This window comes from Oncorhynchus gorbuscha, unplaced genomic scaffold, assembly GCF_021184085.1.
Source record: "Oncorhynchus gorbuscha isolate QuinsamMale2020 ecotype Even-year unplaced genomic scaffold, OgorEven_v1.0 Un_scaffold_4689, whole genome shotgun sequence".
In the NCBI taxonomy this organism is placed as follows: domain Eukaryota; kingdom Metazoa; phylum Chordata; class Actinopteri; order Salmoniformes; family Salmonidae; genus Oncorhynchus; species Oncorhynchus gorbuscha.
The window spans coordinates 9,344-32,177 of NW_025748654.1; the positions used below are offsets into that span (position 1 = coordinate 9,344).

Here is a 22,834-nt window from a genome sequence, read left to right on the forward strand (position 1 = left end):
GCTAATTATTCCTAATTTATGACATTCCTGAGTGTGTAAACGTACAAAAATTATACTGGTAATAAAAAATAAAAAAATGCATGTTCTCTATAGGGTCTGATCCTTTTGAATGTTGACTGTTGGAAACTGATTGCCCAGGGTAACGTTGACTGTTCGGCATACCAAGATTGTTTTCAGAGCAATTCAATTCCATTGAAAGAAACAGAAAAATGACAGACAAGTCCATAATTAGGCTGAGGCGACTTTTACTAGACATCTGCAATCACAGGGTGACAAAGTGGAGAAGTTAACCAAAGTTGAGGGCACCACAGTGTTACAGACAAGTACAAATGTAAAAAAGTTTTTTTTTATATATATATTTTGTTCATAGATTAAAACCTTTTAAAAAACGGGATACAAAATAAAAACAACGATCATTGTCAGCCTGTCCTACTAAGACAAAAAAAAAAGGCTATGTTCCAATATCCATACTACCTAGTATGAAGCAATGTAACAGGCATACATTCTATGTAGTGTGGAGGATGGAACAGAATCAAGGGTTTAGGGAATGAGGACGCAGCCTCGGTCTCCTAGCGTTTGTCCCATCTCTCAGGACGGGGGTGAACTCCCCGGCTCGGACGTCCCGGCTGTGCTGCCCTCGCTGACCTGCCTCTTCATCACCATCTCCCTGGCAACGCAGGTCACCTGGCCGTTGGTCACAGTCATGGCCGCCGCCCTGGAAGAGAGGTAGAGTGTGAGAGCAAAGCAAAACGGGGAGATGGTAAGGGTGTCCTGCGTGGCTCAGTTGGTAAGACTGTAGCAATAACAATGCAAAAGGTCGCCGGTTCAATTCCCAGGGATGGAGGACAGGTTGAGTGTGATGCAAGGAAGAGTTGTTTAGGGAGAGAGAGGTTGAGTGTGAGAACAAGGAGGAGTTGTTTAGGGAGAGAGAGGTTGAGTGTGAGAACAAGGAGGAGTTGTTTAGGGAGAGAGAGGTTGAGTGTGAGAACAAGGAGGAGTTGTTTAGGGAGAAAGAGGTTGAGTGTGAGAACAAGGAGGAGTTGTTTAGGGAGAAAGAGGTTGAGTGTGAGAACAAGGAGGAGTTGTTTAGGGAGGGTGAGAGAGGTTGAGTGTGAGAACAAGGAGGGGAGGGTGAGAGAGCGGTTGAGTGTGAGAACAAGGAGGAGTTGTTTAGGGAGGGTGAGAGAGAGGTTGAGTGTGAGAACAAGGAGTCGTCGTTTAGGGAGGGTGAGAGAGAGGTTGAGTGTGAGAACAAGGAGGGGAGGGTGAGAGAGCGGTTGAGTGTGAGAACGAGGAGTTGTTTAGGGAGGGTGAGAGAGAGGTTGAGTGTGAGAACAAGGAGGAGTTGTTTAGGGAGGGTGAGAGAGGTTGTGTGTGAGAACAAGGAGGAGTTGTTTAGGGAGAGGTTGAGTGTGAGAACAAGGAGGAGTTGTTTAGGGAGAGGTTGAGTGTGAGAACAAGGAAAAATGGCATTGTAAATGCAGCAGGGAGCACCTTGCTTAATGTTGTAGATGAAATTGCCATGAGGATTATGCCCTTAGCGTGTCAGAAAGCTGTCTGTCATAGTGGGAGACCCAGGAGGAAGTATTCATCAAGCAAGACAATGCCCTAATAAGGGTTTGGAAATGTCAGCCAATGAGTTGACTACTAGTTGAAGTTGTTTCACAACACTTTTAAATAGCTGGTTTTTGCTTATGTGTATTAACTTTGCTAGCATTCTGGTAAGACGCCCTATGGGATTTAGCTAGCATTCTGGTAAGACGCCCTATGGGACTTAGCTAGCATTCTGGTAAGACGCCCTATGGGATTTAGCTAGCATTCTGGTAAGACGCCCTATGGGATTTAGCTAGCATTCTGGTAAGACGCCCTATGGGATTTAGCTAGCATTCTGGTAAGACGCCCTATGGGACTTAGCTAGCATTCTGGCAAGACGCCCTATGGGACTTAGCTAGCATTCTGGTAAGACGCCTATGGGACTTAGCTAGCATTCTGGTAAGACGCCTATGGGATTTAGCTAGCATTCTGGTAAGACGCCCTATGGGACTTAGCTAGCATTCTGGTAAGACGCCCTATGGGACTTAGCTAGCATTCTGGTAAGACGCCCTATGGGACTTAGCTAGCATTCTGGTAAGACGCCCTATGGGATTTAGCTAGCATTCTGGTAAGACGCCCTATGGGACTTAGCTAGCATTCTGGTAAGACGCCCTATGGGACTTAGCTAGCATTCTGGTAAGACGCCCTATGGGACTTAGCTAGCATTCTGGTAAGACGCCCTATGGGACTTAGCTAGCATTCTGTAAGACGCCCTATGGGACTTAGCTAGCATTCTGGTAAGACGCCCTATGGGACTTAGCTAGCATTCTGGTAAGACGCCCTATGGGACTTAGCTAGCATTCTGGTAAGACGCCCTATGGGACTTAGCTAGCATTCTGGTAAGACGCCCTATGGGATTTAGCTAGCATTCTGGTAAGACGCCCTATGGGACTTAGCTAGCATTCTGGTAAGACGCCCTATGGGACTTAGCTAGCATTCTGGTAAGACGCCCTATGGGACTTAGCTAGCATTCTGGTAAGACGCCCTATGGGACTTAGCTAGCATTCTGGTAAGACGCCCTATGGGACTTAGCTAGCATTCTGGTAAGACGCCCTATGGGATTTTAGCTAGCATTCTGGTAAGACGCCCTATGGGATTTAGCTAGCATTCTGGTAAGACGCCCTATGGGACTTAGCTAGCATTCTGGTAAGACGCCCTATGGGACTTAGCTAGCATTCTGGTAAGACGCCCTATGGGATTTAGCTAGCATTCTGGTAAGACGCCCTATGGGACTTAGCTAGCATTCTGGTAAGACGCCCTATGGGACTTAGCTAGCATTCTGGTAAGACGCCCTATGGGACTTAGCTAGCATTCTGGTAAGACGCCCTATGGGACTTAGCTAGCATTCTGGTAAGACGCCCTATGGGACTTAGCTAGCATTCTGGTAAGACGCCCTATGGGACTTAGCTAGCATTCTGGTAAGACGCCCTATGGGACTTAGCTAGCATTCTGGTAAGACGCCCTATGGGACTTAGCTAGCATTCTGGTAAGACGCCCTATGGGATTTAGCTAGCATTCTGGTAAGACGCCCTATGGGATTTAGCTAGCATTCTGGTAAGACGCCCTATGGGATTTAGCTAGCATTCTGGTAAGACGCCCTATGGGATTTAGCTAGCATTCTGGTAAGACGCCCTATGGGATTTAGCTAGCATTCTGGTAAGACGCCCTATGGGATTTAGCTAGCATTCTGGTAAGACGCCCTATGGGATTTAGCTAGCATTCTGGTAAGACGCCCTATGGGACTTAGCGGGGTTTTGCTAGCATTCTGGTAAGACGCCCTATGGGACTTAGCGGGGTTTTGCTAGCATTCTGGTAAGACGCCCTATGGGACTTAGCGGGGTTTTGCTAGCATTCTGGTAAGACACCCTATGGGACTTAGCGGGGATTTTGTTGTTCCCATTTGTGTACTAAGCCAGTAATACCATAAATCCCAGTGTGAGAGAAGGACAGTGTAAGACCATCTGAATAACGATCCTACAAGGCTGTAGGCTACACGTGAATATGCAAACCCTGCTACGCTTACATTTGTGTGAAATTACAGATGCTCATTCTTTTATTTGTTTGATATTAATAAGCCTGTACTCTAGAAGGCCTGTACTCTAGAAGGCCTAGAAGGCCTGTACTCTAGAACTACCTAGAAGGCCTAGAAGGCCTGGGCTCTAGAAGGCCTGTACTACTCTAGAAGGCCTGAAGAAGGCCTGTACCTAGAAGGCCTGTACTCTAGAAGGCCTGTACTCTAGAGAAGGCCTCACCTAGAAGGCCTGTACTCTAGAAGGCCTGTACTGACTAAAATGAGTCTGTATAAATGTAAGCACGTGCACTATGGGACTATGTAACTTAAGATACTCACCTTCTCTTTAAAAGCCAATATAAAACGGCCCAACCAAGAATCTGTTGGTGTCCCCCCATTTATGAACACTTGCAATCTCACCTTATGAGAGTAGCTATAAGGAAGGTTATAGTCACCCACCAATCACAGTGTGAGGGCGGGGTTAACGGTTTGCTGAGCCAAGCATAGGTGTGGGAGGAGCTATGAATGGACATTTCTCCATTGAAAGTCTGGCCATTGGAATGCATTGAAATTGGGCAGAAGGAAATAAAATAGACATTTCTCCATCTCAAATTCCTGTTAACTCCTAGAAATGACTTTCCCATCTCAAGAAATGTCCATTTGTTATTCCAGAGTCCACCCGGTGTCATTTTGCCAACATTTTACGTAAACTTACTTCTGCTTGGCCTCCTCCGTCAGTGTGGTCATTCCTGGCTGGTTCTGCTTCCCAAAGAAGAAGCTGGACCACCAATGTCCAGAGTCTTGTTTGGGCAGACCTGAGAAACAAGATTAATAACTAGGTCAAACACATATAAAATGACTAAACATAAGACAATTGCCTATATAATAGCCCCAACATAATGCATAAGAGGTTGTCACGGATGTACAGTAACCCAATGACCTGAAAATTCTATCACGCTCGGTAGCCACGATTTGAAATTATTTCAATAACATACCCTGATAAAAATAACTACATTCTCTAAAAAATGTATAATAATTATTTTTTAATTTTAATCGAATTAGCTACACATGGCAGTTGGTTCAGTAAACAAAAAATTAATCTCTCCTTCACTGGTCTTCCTCGCTCTGTCTATCTTGAGCCCTCGCTATTCATGGGTTGGGCGTTTCGTCACAATAAGAGTTTTGAATGTTTGTTTTGGACGGATGCCCTCGACTGAGCCTTCTACCCAATGCATCATCAATGAGCGCCGATGAAGATTTCAAAAGATGCATTGCAGTGGCTTGGAAATACAGTCAACAAGGAGGCAAATAATTAGTAGAAAAACTCCCCCCCCCTCGTCATTTTGACGTCACCAGATTGACTTTAGATGTAGCATCACGCTTGCTAGCATTGCCGGCTATTTTTGACAAAGCCTAGTGGTTAGAGCGTTGTACTAGTAACCGCAAGGTTGCAAGTTTACATTTACATTACATTTAAGTCATTTAGCAGACGCTTTTATCCAGAGCGACTTACAAATTGGTGCATTCACCTTATGACATCCAGTGGGACAGTCACTTAACAATAGTGCATCTAAAACAAGGGATTACTTAACCTATCCTAGGTATTCCTTAAAGAGGTGGGGTTTCAGGTGTCTCGGAAGGTGGTGATTGACTCCGCTGTTCTGTTCCCCTGGGGGCCAGGGCAGCGAACAGTTTTGAAGCGGAGCTGTACTTCCTCAGTGGTTAAACCCCCAGCTGACAAGGTCAGACTGAACAAGGCAGTTAAACCCACTGTCACTATATAATCTAGACAAGACAGCAGTTTTGCTGTAACACACAGCTGTATTTGAGGCCAGGGCGAAGTGTTCAGATTTCCGCTGGGTATATGGGATCAGCAACATGTTGCCATTTCACTATGGAGAGAACGAGTGTTTGGAAAGATATTTCAAATACAGGAACTAGGCTGTGGTGACCATAAAAATGCATTGAGATGCTCTGAAGCACATAAGTACATTAGGACAATTAGAGCGTTGGACTAGTAACTGGAAGGTTGCAAGGTCAAACCCACGAGCTGACAAGGTACAAATCTGTCGTTATGCCCATGAACAGGCAGTTAACCCACTGTTCCTAGGCAGTCATTGAAAATAAGAATTTGTTCATAATTAACTGACTTGCCTGGTTAAATAAAGATTAAACTATTTTTTAAAAATTAGAAATCCTCAATCTTTTATAGACCTACAGGCCAGGTACTTTATACATTTCAACAATTAACAAAAAGGGCAAACAATTCACACAATGAAAGTGCACAAATTAGTGGGAGACAGAGAGCATCCTGGAGACAGAGAGCACCCTGGAGAGATAGAGAGCACCCTGAAGAGACAGAGAGCACCCTGGAGAGACAGAGAGCACCCTGGAGAGACAGAGAGCACCCTGGAGAGACAGAGAGCACCCTGGAGAGACAGAGAGCACCCTGGAGAGACAGAGAGCACCCTGGAGACACAGAGAGCACCCTGGAGAGACAGAGCACCCTGGAGAGACAGAGAGCACCCTGGAGAGACAGAGAGCACCCTGGAGAGACAGAGAGCACCCAGACAGAGGCACCCTGGAGAGACAGAGAGCACCCTGGAGAGACAGAGAGCACTCTGGAGAGACAGAGAGCACTCTGAGAGACAGAGAGCACTCTGGAGGAGAGACAGAGACAGAGCGACATTAGGGACAAAATGTATGAAAATACTAAGCTGTAGTGTAGACCCCAATGTAATTCTCAACATATCTGGTCACCTCAGACCCCCCCCCCAAAAAAAATGACCTGGTCCTGGTGGTGTCAGATGGAATTTCACAGATCCAATTCGATTAGGATCTCAATTCCAGGTCCAAGAACACCTGAACTGTCACACTCACTAAACGACCTTATCACTGTGGAAAGACTGCCTGCCATTCCCTGCTGCCTCAGGGCACAGTGCCATGACATAACCAACTGACTGGCTCAACTCACAGCAGGAATCCTACAGTCACCAACCTTAAAAGCACTACCATGTAGTAAGACTGGGACTATACCAGTATCACCATACTCACACGGTCTCTACCCCCCACCAGTTTGGGAACTCCCAGTACCACAGTCCCTACCCCACCAGTTCGTTAACTCCAGTACCACCCCTGAACACAGTCTCTACCCCACCAGTTGGCTAACTCCCAGTACCACCCCTGAACACAGTCTCTACCCCACCAGTTTTGTTAACTCGCAGTACCACTGAACACAGTCTCTACCCCACCAGTTTGGGTTAACTCAGCAGACACATTTCCCACCAGCACCCACATGCTTGCTTTTGTGTACCTGGATGGTGTGGAATGACCTCCCCACTGTACTCTGAACTGCCACAGGAGCTGCTGCTGGAGGTGGAGCCGATGCGCCCTGGGGAAAGTTAAACCAATAGGATTGTTAGGTTTGTACAGGACAAATCATTCAGTACCTTTACAAGCCCATTCCAGACCTAGGCTATTGTCACAAGATCAATCCATTCTCCTGTCACTGTATCAGGATAGGGCTGGACAATTTACAACCCATTCATGACAAAGAGGTTTGACCCCACAATTTCTGGAGGCTGCAACTCTGATGATCTTATCCTCTGCAGCAGAGGTAACTCTGGGTCTTCCTTTCCTGTGGCGGTCCTCATGGGAGCCAGTTTCATTATAGAGCTTGATGGTTTTTTGCGACTGCATTTGAAGAAACTTTCAAACTTCTTGAATTTTTCAGATTGATTGATCTTCATGTCTTAAAGTAATGATGGACTGTTGTTTCTATTTGCTTATTTGAGCTGTTCTTGCCATAATATGGACCTGGTGTTTTACCAAATAGGGCCATCTTCTGTATACCACCACTACATTGTCACAACATAACTGATTGGCTCAAACGCATTAAAAGAAAGAAATTTCACAAATGAACTTTTAACAAGGCACACCTGTTAAATGAAATGCATTCAGGTGACTACCTCATGAAGCTGGTTGAGAGAATGCCAAGAGTGTGCAAAGCTGGCACTTGAGGTAAAGGGTGGCTACTTTGAAGAATCTAAAATATATTTAGATTTGTTTAACACATGTTTTGGTTACTACATGACTCCATGTGTCATTTCATAGTTTGATGTCTTCACTATTATTCTAGAAAATATATATACATTTTTAAATAAGTAAAACTGTAGGTGTGTCAAACTTTTTGACTGATTTGTTTTACTTGCGTGACAGTTTTCAATGCTTCCGAAGACAAAGGAAAAATCACACTGATGAAGCTTGATTAAGTTAGGCCCTGAGGGCCGTTTGAAAAGACATGTCCCGGCCCGACATTTACTCACTTCGGTAGTAGCTGGTAGCAACGAGAGAGCCGCCTGCGTTGATCGACGCCATTCTTCAGATCTTGTTGAATATTGCGTGAAGATAGAAACCCTGGAAGAAAGGGAGACTAAAGTCAAACATTTGTACATTATAAGCACAAGTTTTTTTGCAGTTCTTCAGAATGCATGGCTGGCTAAGTACATGCAGTAACACGTCCACACTTATCTATATGAGCAATATTGAAGCAAGCATTACTGGCAAGGCTGTCTCAAATTGTTAATTGTAAGCTACCATCTGTTCTGTGACATTAATGTAGGCATCTGATCTACTAAATACAAATGACATGGTATTTTTAACTGGTCTAGGAACAGTGGGTTAACTGGCCTAGAACCGTGGGGTTAACTGGCCTAGGACAGTAGGGTTAACTGGCCTAGGAACAATGGGGTTAACTGGCCTAGGAACAGTGGGGTTAACTGGCCTAGGAACAGTGGGGTTAACTGGCCTAGGAACAGTGGGGTTAACTGGTCTGGGAACAGTGGGGTTAACTGGTCTAGGAACCGTGGGGTTAACTGGTCTAGGAACAAGTGGGGTTAACTGGTCTAGGGCGTGGGGTTAACTGGTCTAGGAACCGTGGGGTTAACTGGTCTAGAACCGTGGGGTTAACTGGTCTAGGAACCGTGGGTTAACTGGTCTAGGAACAAGTGGGTTAACTGGTCTAGGAACCGTGGGTTAACTGGTCTAGGAACCGTGGGTTAACTGGTCTAGGAACCGTGGGTTAACTGGTCTAGGAACCGTGGGTTAACTGGTCTAGGAACCGTGGGTTAACTGGTCTAGGAACCGTGGGTTAACTGGTCTAGGAACAGTGGGTTAACTGGTCTAGGAACAATGGGTGGGTTAACTGGTCTAGGAACCGTGGGTTAACTGGTCTAGGAACCGTGGGTTAACTGGTCTAGGAACCGTGGGTTAACTGGTCTAGGAACCGTGGGTTAATGACTACAAGACAGTGGGTTAACTGGCCTAGGAACCGTGGGTTAACTGGCCTAGGAACCGTGCAGGTTAACTGGCCTAGGAACAGTGGTTAACTGGTCTGGACAGTGGGTTAACTGGTCTAGGAACAGTGGGTTAACTAGTCAAAGGAACAGTGGGGTTAACTGGTATAGGAACAGTGGGGTTAACTGGTCTAGGAACAGTGGGGTTAACTGGTCTGGGAACAGTGGGGTTAACTGGTCTAGGAACAGTGAGTTAACTGGTCTAGGAACAGTGGGTTAACTGGTCTAGGAACAGTGGGTTAACTAGTCTAGGAACAGTGGGTTAACTGGTCTAGGAACAGTGGGTTAACTGGTCTAGGAACAGTGGGTTAACTGGTCTAGGAACAGTGGGTTAACTGGTCTAGGAACAGTGGGTTAACTGGTCTAGGAACAGTGGGTTAACTGGTCTAGGAACAGTGGTTAGCTGGTCTAGGAACAGTGCTGGTTAACTGGTCTAGGAACAGTGGGTTAACTGGTCTAGGAACAGTGGGGTTAGCTGGTCTAGGAACAGTGGGGTTAACTGGTCTAGGAACAGTGGGTTAACTGAGTATAGGAACAGTGGGTTAACTGGTATAGGAACAGTGGGTTAACAGTGGGTTAACTGGTCTAGGAACAGTGGGTTAACTGCCTTGTTCAGGAGAAGAGTGTGGTCAGCTCCAGGATTTGACCCAATGAACCTTTCGGTTACGGACGAGCAGTCTAATACCCAAAAGTATACACTCGACCCAAAATTACAATATCTTAGTCATGTGGGTGTGCTAAACTCAGGGACCATGACAAAACTAACCCCAAGCCCCTAGCCTGGCCTAATCCAGAGCCTGGAGCCTAACCACAAGCTGAGCCCTAGCCTAGCCCAAGAGCCTAGCCCAGGCCTGAGGCCTAGCCCAGCCCCAGGCTGGGGCCTGGCAACTGAGCCTGGGCTGGCCTAGCCCAGGCCTGGGAGCCTGGCCTGGCCCAGGCCTGGAGCCTAGCCTGGCAACCTGAGGCCCTGACACAACCCTGGGCCCTGGCCTAGCGGCCTGGGGCCTGGCTAGCTGGGCACCTGGGGGCCTAGCCTAACCCAAACCTAGAGCCTAACCTAACCCAAACCTAGAGCCTAACCCAACCCAAACCTAGAGCCTAACCCAAACCTAGAGCCTAACATAACCCAAACCTGACCATGACCTAAACCGTGTGGTACATAACTAGCTAGTAACATTAGATAGCTAGGCGCCTAACTACATCTTGCTGGCTAACTTACATAGTTCCCATTCTTTAACAAAAAACGTGAACGAAAATGACAAACTTGAGTTTAGAAACATACGGTTGTTGAAGGAAAAAGCCAACTCGACTAAACGTTACCTAGAATAACATGTTGTCCATTTGGGACGAAAGACCTAAAAAAATACATACATTTTTTTGTCGAGATAAAAATGTCAAAAAGCAAATCTTCCTTGGTAATGTTGGCAAACAATAACATGAAAGTGAGTTTAGCTGCAAACAAATTACAAGAAAGAAAGAAAGAAAGAAAGACTGAAATCACGTTGACTTCGTGTTATTATCAAAATGTCCAAAACAACGCTCTTATAATAACCGCTAAATAATCATTAGCGAACTAAACTCAGCATCACTGTATTCATCATTAAAATGCAGTTTTAAAACAAAATCTCACCTTTCTTTTGTTTATTACCCAAGAGACGAGCTGATGTTAAACAGCACCCAGGTCAATCTGCCAGACGAGTAAAGGAGTTGACGCTTGGACGACGGGGCCCATTTATAAAATAGATTTTTGTTTGGGGGTAAATAAAATAAAACCCTTTCTATTTAACAACCCTGTAATAAGAGGTGAAATATATTCGCAGTAAATATGTTCGGTTTTTTGTTGTTGTTGCCAGAATGAAGGATTGGCGAGTGGTTTTATACTACGAGGAAGACACTCGGATGTTGGTCAGACAAGGAGGGGTTTGATTTTCATTCGTGCACGACGTGCAAGTGGGTTGACAAGAGTTGTTTTGCTCAGAAAAACGGTTTATAAAACTATTTATAAATTATAGTAAATAAATACATATTTATCTGTCAACAATTGTAAAAAAAAACAATATATATACATATTTATCTGTCAACAATTGTAAAAAAAATATATATATATACATAATTATATGTAAACAATTGTAAAAAAATATATATATATATACATATTTATCTGTCAACAATTGTAAAACAATATATATATATTTATCTATCAACAATTATTATATTTAGGAAATCATTTCCAACACCGATAAAACTATGGCTTCCCTGGTGGTCTAGTGGTTAGGATTCGGCGCTCTCACCGCCGCGGCCCGGGTTCGATTCCCGGTCAGGGAACAACTGTTTTATCAATAGATCTCCTATCAACAGACCTTAGTAGAGTGTCACGTACTCTTCAAATCAAATCAAAATATTATTGGTCACGTGCACGTGTTTAAGCATTGTATGCGGGTGTTACGAAATGCTTGTGTTTCTATCTACAACAGAGCAGTAATATGTAACAATTTCACAATATACACATCTAAGTAAAGGAATGATGAATTAAGAATGTAATAAATATATGGATGAGCAATGTCAAAGCGGCATTGACTAAGATACAGTAGAATAGAATAGAAAACAGTATATACATATGAGTAATGCAAGATATGTAAACATTATTAAAGCAACTGGTGGTAGAGGTTTTTCAGTCTCTCGGTCCCAGCTATGATGCACCTGTACTGACCTCACCTTCTAGAGGATAGCGGGGTGAACAGGCAGTGGCTCGGGTGGTTGTTGTCCTTGATGATCTTTTTGGCCTTCCTGTGACATCCGGTGGTGTAGGTGTCCTGGAGGGCAAGGAGTTTGGCCCCGGTGATGTGTTGGGCAGACCGCACCACCCTCTGGAGAGCCCTGCGGTTGCGGCCGGGGGCAGTTGCTGTACCAGGCGGTGATACAGCCCGACAGGATGCTCTAAATTGAACATCTGTAAAAGTTTGTGAGGGTTATACAGTGCCTTGAGAAAGTATTCGGCCCCCATGAACTTTGCGACCTTTTGCCACATTTCAGGCTTCAAACATAAAGGTATAAAACTGTATTTTTTTGTGAAGAATCAACAACAAGTGGGACACAATCATGAAGTGGGACATTTATTGGATATTTCAAACTTTTTAACAAATCAAAAACGGAAAAATTGGGCGTGCGAAATTATTCAGCCCCCTTAAGTTAATACTTTGTAGCGCCACCTTTTGCTGCGATTACAGCTGTAAGTCGCTTGGGGTATGTCTCTATCAGTTTTGCACATCGAGAGACTGACATTTTTTCCCATTCCTCCTTGCAAAACAGCTCGAGCTCAGTGAGGTTGGATGGAGAGCATTTGTGAACAGCAGTTTTCAGTTCTTTCCACAGATTCTCGATTGGATTCAGGCCTATAAGCCTGAAATGTGGCAAAAGGTCGCAAAGTTCAAGGGGGCCGAATACTTTCGCAAGGCACTGTAGGTGACAAGCCAAATTTCTTCAGCCTCCTGAGGTTGAAGAGGCACTGTTGTGCCTTCTTCACCACACTGTCTGTGTGGGTGGAAACATTTCAGTTTGTCGGTGGTGTGTACGGCGAGGAACTTGAAACTCCACTGCTGTCCCGTGGATGGGGGTCCACGATCATCTCCTTTGTGTTGTTGATGATGTTGAGTGAGAGGTTATTTTCCTTGCAACACACTCCCAGAGCTCTTCTAGTTATAACTGGTCTGTTCAGGGTATAAATGCAGAACGTTCATTGTTCGGCTACGTTAAGATCTGTGTATTTTATTTTATTTTATTTAGGCTTTGTGGGGATTGGTATTTGTTACTTTACCAAGACATTTAACTTACCCTTATAGCTGTAAACACAAATATATTATAGATCACCACAAAAGCGCCCAAGGAAACAATGTACACACATATCTTACGAAAGAAAGAATTATGAATGGCTCGTTTTGATCTCTGGGTGTCATTAATAAGACCTGAGCAACTGCAATGTGTTTGTTACAAATAGTATTTCCCCTACTTGCCCCTTGATATGGGCCAGGGATCCCCAAACTGAATTTGGCCCAGGGGCCCCCAACCTTTAGGAGCAAAAACATTTCTAATGAAACCATTTTTTAAATTTTCTAATAAAACCTGTGTTTTAATTTTCATTCTATGACATTAAAGACTGTAAAACACCAGGAAAACAGAGTGATTTTAATATTTGGTCATCTGTTCCCAAGTACTCATAGTATAACCCAGAAGGCGAGGTCCAGTACAGGTGCATCAAAGCTGAGACCGAGAGACTGAAAAACAGCTTTTTATCTCAAGGCCATCCAGACTGTTGAATAGCCATCCCTAGCCGCTACCACCCGGTTACTCAACCCTGCCCTGTATGCAGTGGGCTCCAAATTCACTGGAACCCCTGACTGGCAATGCACAAACAATACTTTAAAAAATAATACTTAAGAGATAATAGAATTACAGAAACTCAAAATACCAACATGTAGAGAAATACTGTGTACTTTATTAATGTTTCAATGGAACCAGCTTCAAATCATACAACTATTTAATACAAAATACATTTAACCAAAATCAAGGTTTCATCAGAATTATTGGCACTCCTCATTTAGTACTTAGTGCCACCACCTCTGGCAAGGATAACAGCATGGAGTCTTTTCCTGCGATGTTTGACAAGGTTCAGGAACACATTTGGAAGGATTCCGGACCATTCCTCAATGCAGATCCTTTCAAGATCCTTCACATTCTTGGGTTTGTGTTTATCAACTGGCCTCTTCAACTCAGCCCACAGGTTTTCCATTGGATTGAGGTCTGGTGACTGAGATGGCCAACTCAGCCCACAGGTTTTCAATTGGATTGAGGTCTGGTGACTGAGATGGCAGAACATTGATTTTGTCGTCACAGAACCGTTTCTGTATGGATCTTGAGGCATGTTTCGGGTCATTGTCTTGTTGGAAAGTCCACCTACGGCCAAGTCCCAGCCTTCTGACAGAGGCAACAAGATCGTGATCCAAAATTGCCTGATACTTGGTGGAATTCATTATGCCATCAATCTGAACCAGTGCCTCTGGAACTCTGGAATTAAAACAGCCCCAAAACATCACTGACCCCCCATGTTTCACCGTGGGTATGAGGTAACTCTCCTTGTATCTCTGTTTCACCGTGGGTATGAGGTGCCTCTCCTTGCATCTCTGTTTCACCGTGGGTGTGAGGTACCTCTCCTTGTATCTCTGTTTCACCGTGGGTATGAGTTGTCTCTCCTTGTATGTATCTCTGTTTCACCGTGGGTAAGAGGTGCCTCTCCTTGTATCTCTGTTTCACCGTGGGTATGAGGTGCCTCTCCTTGCATCTCTGTTTCACCGTGGGTATGAGGTAACTCTCCTTGTTGTATCTCTATTTCACCGTGAGTATGAGGTGCCTCTCCTTGTTGTGTCTCTGTTTCACCGTGGGTATGAGGTAACTCTCCTGGTATGTATCTCTGTTTCACCGTGGGTATGAGGTAACTCTCCTTGTTGTATCTCTATTTCACCGTGAGTATGAGGTGCCTCTCCTTGTTGTGTCTCTGTTTCAGCGTGGGTATGAGGTAACTCTCCTGGTATGTATCTCTGTTTCACCGTGGGTATGAGGTAACTCTCCTTGTTGTATCTCTATTTCACCGTGAGTATGAGGTGCCTCTCCTTGTTGTGTCTCTGTTTCACCGTGGGTATGAGGTAACTCTCCTGGTATGTATCTCTGTTTCACCGTGGGTATGAGGTGCCTCTCCTTGTATGCATCTGTTTCACCGTGGGTATGAGGTGCCTCTCCTTGTATGCATCTCTGTTTCACCGTGGGTATGAGGTGCCTCTCCTTGTATCTCTGTTTCACCGTGGGTATGAGGTGCCTCTCCTTGTTGTATCTCTGTTTCACCGTGGGTATGAGGTGCCTCTCCTGGTATGCATCTCTGTTTCACCGTGGGTATGAGGTGCCTCTCCTGGTATGCATCTCTGTTTCACCGTGGGTATGAGGTGCCTCTCCTTGTATCTCTGTTTCACCGTGGGTATGAGGTGTCTCTCCTTGCATCTCTGTTTCACCGTGGGTATGAGGTGCCTCTCCTGGTATGCATCTCTGTTTCACCGTGGGTATGAGGTGCCTCTCCTTGTATCTCTGTTTCACCGTGGGTATGAGGTGCCTCTCCTTGTATCTCTGTTTCACCGTGGGTATGAGGTGCCTCTCCTTGCATCTCTGTTTCACCGTGGGTATGAGGTGCCTCTCCTTGCATCTCTGTTTCACCGTGGGTATGAGGTGCCTCTCCTGGTATGCATCTCTGTTTCACCGTGGGTATGAGGTGCCTCTCCTTGCATCTCTGTTTCACCGTGGGTATGAGGTGCCTCTCCTTGCATCTCTGTTTCACCGTGGGTATGAGGTGCCTCTCCTGGTATGCATCTCTGTTTCGACGCCAAACATGCCGATGCTGTATCTGACCAAAACGTTCCATTTTGGTCTCATCTGACCAGAGCACCTCCTTCCAGTCATAATTTAAATGACGTTTGGCTCCAAGCGCTTAGCGTCTGTGAATTGGGGTCAGAAAGAGCTGGCAACTCTTCCAAAGAGCCTGTGGTTGTGGCTTCTAGTGGTGTTTTTTAACCTGGTGACCCCTACGGCCAACAATTCTTTCACACTGATTGTGGGGTAGTTTGTTGCTTCTCTCACCATCCTCCTCCATATCCTGGGGTCAAAATGCATGTTTGTCCTCTTCCCGTGAGGTTTTCAACAGTTCTATATGTTTTGAATTTTTAAAATACTTGCCCCGACAGTGCTCAGTGGTATATTTAATCGTTTGTGGATCTTCTTGTAGCAGTTACCAGATTTATGAAGGTCTACGCCCATCTGTTTTCAACTGCCAGTTCCTTTTTCTTCATGGTGTTGGATGACAGAGGGATATTGCATGCGTGTTACCTCATTTTTATACCCTAGTGAAACAGGATGTGATGAAATGGCTCAATATAGTTCCTTAAGACTTAAACTTAAAAGTGGAATTTAATTTCACGTTTAAATTTTGGTAGATGTTATTTACAATAATCTTATAGTGTCAATTAATGGTGAAACCTTGAATTGGAGGACATGATTTTCCATGAAATTATTAAGGTGTCAATGGAACGAAAACAAAGTACAGTATTTCGTTGGTATTTTGAGTTTTTTCTATAATTATATTGTTTATATATTTTTTTCTTAAGTATTGTTTGTGCATTGCCAGTCAGAGGTGCCAGGCACTTTGGAGTCCACTGTGCATAGACATGGAATCACTGGCCACTTTAATAATGGAACACTGTCAATTTAATAATGTTTACATACTCAATTTCATGTGTATATACTGTATTCTGCATACTGTATTCTATTCTACTGTATTTTAGGCAATACCACTCTGACATTGCTCTCCTGAAATATTTAATTGAATTTGATTTACTTTTAGATGTGCATTGTTAGATACTACTACACTGTTGAAGCTAGGAATGCAAGCATTTCACTACACCTACAATAACATCTGCTAAATATGTGCATGTGACCAATAACATCGACTAAATATGTGCATGTGACCAATAACATCTGCTAAATATGTGCATGTGACCAATAACATCTGCCAAATATGTGCATGTGACCAATAACATCTGCTAAATATGTGCATGTGACCAATAACATCTGCTAAATATGTGCATGTGACCAATAACATCTGCTAAATATGTGCATGTGACCAATAACATTTTATTCCATTAAGTTGCCATTGTTAAAACATTTTTGCCCAATGAATAGTGTTTAAATCAGCTTCTTGATATGCCACACCTGTCAGATGGATGGATTATCCTCTTGGCAAAGGAGAAACGCTCACTAACAAGGATGTAAATGTAATGGATGTGAAACGACTAGCTTAGTTGGCCGCGGCTTTTGTGGAGCGATGGGTATCGATGCTTCGTGGGTGACTGTTGTTGATGTGTGCAGAGGGTCCCTGGTTCGCGCCCGGGTATGGGCGAGGGGACGGTCTAAAGGTATACTGTTACATAAACACATTTGTAAACACCATATAAGATAAATAAAATAACTTATTTCAGCTCATGAAACATGAAAACAGCATGTATATTTTTGTTCAGTAGTTTGCACTTTGGGCTGTAGGCCAGGTAACAGTAAAGAACTTCATGAACTGCTGAGGGAAAGGGTTTTGTAAAAAAATATATTGGATCCATTGATTAAATTTGAACATTACCCACAACTCTCCTTTGTTTAAAGGAATGCTTTATTGATATTCTCAACATATAACAAACCAACATTTGAATTCATCCATCATTCTCATATCCATTTAAAAGGTCTACAACTAGGCTCCCATTCTAAATAAAGCTATATATATATATATATTCTTATCATTCCCAACATTGTACATGCCTTCAATAATGTGTTTTAACAAATTCAGCTGTGGCGTCCCAAAAATGTACATTAGACCCAAACAATGTTTTTGCAGCTCTACACAATCTATGGGATACATCTGCCTTTCCCCTTGCTCAGTCATAACCAGAGACAACAGAATATACCAAGGCTGCGTTTACACAGGCAGCCCAATTCTGTTCTTTTGCCACTAAAATTGGTATTTTTGACCGATCAGATCTTTTGCCAATAAAACAAAAATCGGACAAAACATGAATTGGGTTGGCTTAGGGAGGCCCTGTCTGCCAACAGATTAAGCTAAATCCTGGACTAAAACGCATTCCTAACGGAAATTCTCTGGTCTGATCCATGTCTGGGGGAAACCGGTCCAGATCGGTGGGGAAACCGGTCCAGATCGGTGGGGAAACCGGTCCAGATCGGTGGGGAAACCGGTCCAGATCGGTGGGGAAACCGGTCCAGATCGTAGCCGACCTACCATCTATATAATAACTATGGTATTAATTTGAAAGTGAGAGAGATCTGTAACAGACAGGTAATTACATATTGGCAACGATTTACAGATGGCAATTAAATATAAAAACAAACCTTATTTAAACTCCAACCAAGAATGAGACATCAAAAACACATAACCTAAATATGATCATCACTACTAAATAATAAAAAATTATAATTATAAAAAGAAGTCAAAAGGGTAAATGAATACTCCATCCCCTGGATAGAAATGTAACATTAAATTGGGGGGGGGGATATAATCTCCATAGATACATCATGTTGAAAATAACAAAAAGTGAAGTTGTTACCAAACCAATAGAAGCTATTTCAAGTTGTGTTATAGTGTAAAGAGGTTGGGTTAGTGCACACTGGCCAAACAGGAAGTGTTGCCATTTCAAGTTGTGTTATAGTGTAAAGAGGTTGGGTTAGTGCACACTGGCCAAACAGGAAGTGTTGCTATTTCAAGTTGTGTTATAGTGTAAAGAGGTTGGGTTAGTGCACACTGGCCAAACAGGAAGTGTTGCTATTTCAAGTTGTGTTATAGTGTAAAGAGGTTGGGTTAGTGCACACTGGCCAAACAGGAAGTGTTGCTATTTCAAGTTGTGTTATAGTGTAAAGAGGTTGGGTTAGTGCACACTGGCCAAACAGGAAGTGTTGCTATTTCAAGTTGTGTTATAGTGTAAAGAGGTTGGGTTAGTGCACACTGGCCAAACAGGAAGTGTTGCCATTTCAAGTTGTGTTATAGTGTAAAGAGGTTGGGTTAGTGCACACTGGCCAAACAGGAAGTGTTGCTATTTCAAGTTGTGTTATAGTGTAAAGAGGTTGGGTTAGTGCACACTGGCCAAACAGGAAGTGTTGCTATTTCAAGTTGTGTTATAGTGTAAAGAGGTTGGGTTAGTGCACACTGGCCAAACAGGAAGTGTTGCTATTTCAAGTTGTGTTATAGTGTAAAGAGGTTGGGTTAGTGCACACTGGCCAAACAGGAAGTGTTGCTATTTCAAGTTGTGTTATAGTGTAAAGAGGTTGGGTTAGTGCACACTGGCCAAACAGGAAGTGTTGCTATTTCACGTTGTGTTATAGTGTAAAGAGGTTGGGTTAGTGCACACTGGCCAAACAGGAAGTGTTGCTATTTCAAGTTGTGTTATAGTGTAAAGAGGTTGGGTTAGTGCACACGGGCCAAACAGGAAGTGTTGTTGATATATAAATAACAGTAGAGCTAGTCACATGGTGGGTGAGAGTACGTCTGGGTACAGGACTGTGTACATACAAGTGTGTGTTGGGGGTTACGCCTGAGGCACGAGGACAATTCTTAGAATAAAATGGCGGACACAGAGAGCTGTCTGGACTCTGTATTTGACAGTTAACTCATTTCAGATGTGGCACAAACACAGTAAACACTTGAGCCTACAAAATAAAGAAAACAAACACCTTCCAGGTTAAACGATATTCTACAACTTCCAGATTGAGAAAGATTATAAATAATTTTTTAAACATTTATTTTATACCAGCAAAGTAACAGAAAGCAATAGGACTGAAAGAGGCTTAAAGACATCTGATGAAGGTAGAAACTGGTCTTAAGACTAAAGCCTTGCTTCCACATTGTAGAAGCACACCAAACAGAAATTTGAACGCTCAGCAGGGCACCAAACTGTAGTGTTTTTATATATCTGCCTTTTAATTTGAGCCTCCGTCAGCCATACCTACGGATGAATGCCGACTGGCCTTATGTTAACAATATATTTATTCATATATATTTATACATACAGATAAGTCATGTAAAAACATTATGCAAAGCAGTGTAAAATTATTTTATAATACAAAATGGTTCACCGTAGTTGTCTTTTTAAATATTTTTTTACAAGCTGTGGTGAGTTGGATGTTATGTAACCTCAGGTTGTATTTTGCGGTAGTTTGTATTTGCACAGTGAGATGAGATATGCACATGCTCTTGGTAGAGGGGGCGGGGATTCCAACGTACCTTTAGCCCCTAACCTCCTAGGCACTTGTGGAGATCTGAAGGAACTAGATAAGACTAAGCAATATGCAACAAATCAACCTATTGGTTTAAACAATATACTAGTGGCTCCCACCTTGACCTGTCATAGCATAGGTGGAATTGTTGTCATACTGCACACATCCCTCCAGTCCTTTCAGTTCTCCACAAGTGAGAGGGTAGGGGCTATGGAGTAGGGGCTAGGGGGTGATTTAGGACTGGGCCGTAGTATTAATGATATAGGGCACTACGTTTTCCAGGTCAGGCGAGGGAGGCAGTAGTGAGTAATGTGGAGATTAGAGGGTGACTTCTTTAGGCCAAAGGTCATGTGTCACTCAGTGATGAGGCGCTTAATGATGATGTCACAGTCCCGGTGATGAGAGAGAGGGGGGAGGGGAGTGTGTGGGGGGGGGTCTTCAGAAGGGTGCGTTGTCCTGAACAGGGTTCGTGTCGGTCGGGGACTGGACAGCTTCACCGCTACTCTCTGGCTCCAACCACCTTGTACTCAAGAGGAAGAGAGGAAGAGAGGAAAGAGAAAGAGAGGAAGAGAGAAAGAGAGGAAGAGAGGAAGAGAGGAAGAGAGGAAGAGAGAAAGAGAGGAAGAGAGGAAGAGGAAGAGAGGAAGAGAGGAAAAGAGAGGAAGAGAGGAAGAGAGGAAGAGAGGAAGAGAGGGAAAGAGGAAGAGAGGAAGAGGAAGAGAGGAAGAGAGAAAGAGAGGAAGAGGAAGAGAGAAAGAAAGAAAGAGGAAGAGAGAAAGAAAGAAAGAGGAAGAGAAAGAGAGAAAGAGGAAGAGAGGAAGAGAGAAAGATGAAGAGAGAAAGAAAGAGGAAGAGAGAAAGAGGAAGAGGAAGAGAGAAAGGGGGAGGAGGATGGTATGGGGTAAATCTTAAGTCATTTCATTTCAAAAAGGAGCCGTGTGAGACTGTAGAGAATATGGTCTGAGATTTGTGTAGATCAAGCACCCGTTAAAAAAGGTTGTACACTTTTCAGCAGCACCGGTGAATCGTTAATGTGACACTCTTCCGTCTGATTTTTATTTAACTAGGCAAGTCAGTTAAGAACAAATTCTTATTTACAATGACAGCCGACAACCGGCCAAACCCAGACGACGCTGGGCCAAAATTGTGCGTCGCCCCTATGTGACTCCCAAATCACGGCCGCTTGTGATACAGCCTGGAATCGAATCGGAGTCTGTAGTGACGCCTCCAGCATTGCGATGCAGTGCCTTTTAGACCGTTGTGTCACTCTGGACCCCTGGGTGAGTGACACCCAGGTGTGTTAGCGTCTAACAATAACCCATAGGTATCATATACCCACAGTGGTATATTATACCCATTATAAAATATAGCCATTATCAGATCCACTTGGCCACACACACACACACACACCTTTTCTTTACATGCTGAATAGAGCAAATGGGAAATCTTCAGGGAGTCATTTCATTTTTTCAAGGGTTGTTTTGAGAGACAGTTGAGAATAATCCAATCCCGTGCAGGAAGAGGCTAAAGCCTAACTCGTCTATGGCGCAGGGGTGACCATTAGCATATGGCGCAGGGGTGACCATTAGCATATGGCGCAGGGGTGACCATTAGCATATGGCGCAGGGGTGACCATTAGCATATGGCGCAGGGGTGACCATTAGCATATGGCGCAGGGGTGACCATTAGCATATGGCGCAGGGGTGACCATTAGCATATGGCGCAGGGGTGACCATTAGCATATGGCGCAGGGGTGACCATTAGCATATGGCGCAGGGGTGACCATTAGCATATGGCGCAGGGGTGACCATTAGCATATGGCGCAGGGGTGACCATTAGAATATGGCGCAGGGGTGACCATTAGCATATGGCGCAGGGGTGACCATTAGCATATGGCGCAGGGGTGACCATTAGCATATGGCGCAGGGGTGACTATTAGCATATGGCGCAGGGGTGACCATTAGCATATGGGGCAGGGGTGTCCATTAGCATATGGCACAGGGGTGACCATTAGCATATGGCACAGGGGTGACCATTAGCATATGGCACAGGGGTGACCATTAGCATATGGCACAGGGGTGACCATTAGCATATGGCACAGGGGTGACCATTAGCATATGGGGCAGTTCACAATGAAGATACAAATGGAATGTACAAACTACAAAAATATACTTTTCCATTTTTACTGTTTGTTCATTCCAGTTGTGAGTTGTGAAGGTTTTATTCTGCGTCATGTTCCCATTTCAACAACCTTCAGCTCACCTTGATGTTTCCAACTTTGTCCTCAAACGACTTGAAGGTTGGAGAGTTTCTATAAAATAAAATAAAAACAAATTTAATATATTACTAAAAAGTCAAGCAAAAACAGAAAAACTTTCTACAAAATGAGCACATGGGAAGATCATAGAATCAATATAAAACACAAGGGGTTAGGGTGCATGACAAACGTGAGTGGTAACCTCCATTTTTATTCCACTTTGATTGTCCACTGCCAGACACCCTTATCCAGGGATACCTCTGGGAGATGACAGGTTCATGAGTCATCAGGGCATAGTCTTAGTGGAGTTGATTTACATCGAGTTACCAGTCATATGATGTGTATTGAGTTAGCTCATTATATATATATATATATATATATAGGGGAAAAGCATACAGACAGGATATCAAAGTCACGCTGAGTATTTTAATTTAGTTAGAGCCAGCACTTAAAACACCCAATGTTTCCACTAGGTATTTTCCCAAGGCTGTGCTGTATCATTATATTGTTTGTATTGTATATATTGTATATGTATATATTGTATATGTATGTATTGTATATGTATATATTGTATATGTATGTATTGTATATGTATGTATTGTATATGTATATATTGTATATGTATATATTGTATATGTATGTATTGTATATGTATATATTGTATATGTATATATTGTATATGTATGTATTGTATATGTATATATTGTATATGTATGTATTGTATATGTATATATTGTATATGTATATATTGTATATGTA

General features: G+C 43.5%; 1 protein-coding gene and 1 non-coding gene across 2 annotated transcripts; one reads left to right on the forward strand and one right to left on the reverse strand.

Moving 5' to 3' along the window:
- Positions 1-228: 228 nt before the first annotated feature.
- Positions 229-10,853, reverse strand: LOC124028697 (pancreatic progenitor cell differentiation and proliferation factor B-like). The gene is made up of 5 exons (XM_046340691.1): positions 10,589-10,853; positions 7,930-8,020; positions 6,918-6,995; positions 4,320-4,419; positions 229-715 (listed from the first exon to the last, which is right to left on the reverse strand). The coding sequence occupies exons 2-5, from the start codon at positions 7,979-7,981 to the stop codon at positions 589-591; spliced, it is 357 nt and encodes a 118-aa protein (XP_046196647.1). The 5' UTR covers positions 7,982-8,020; positions 10,589-10,853; the 3' UTR covers positions 229-588.
- Positions 10,854-11,211: 358 nt separating this feature from the next.
- On the forward strand, positions 11,212-11,283 carry trnae-cuc. The gene has a single exon. It is a non-coding gene; the product is annotated as a tRNA-Glu (tRNA).
- The last annotated feature ends 11,551 nt before the right edge of the window (positions 11,284-22,834 follow it).

Bases quoted from the DNA above. Each gene is read 5' to 3' on its own strand.
- LOC124028697 (XM_046340691.1), bottom strand. From the start codon at position 7,981: ATGGCGTCGATCAACGCAGGCGGCTCTCTCGTTGCTACCAGCTACTAC. The intron at 6,996-7,929 runs GTGAGTAAATGT...AACTTTCCCCAG, and splicing joins TGCTACCAGCTACTACCGAA to GGCGCATCGGCTCCACCTCC. The intron at 4,420-6,917 runs GTACACAAAAGC...CTTGTTTCTCAG, and splicing joins GGTCATTCCACACCATCCAG to GTCTGCCCAAACAAGACTCT.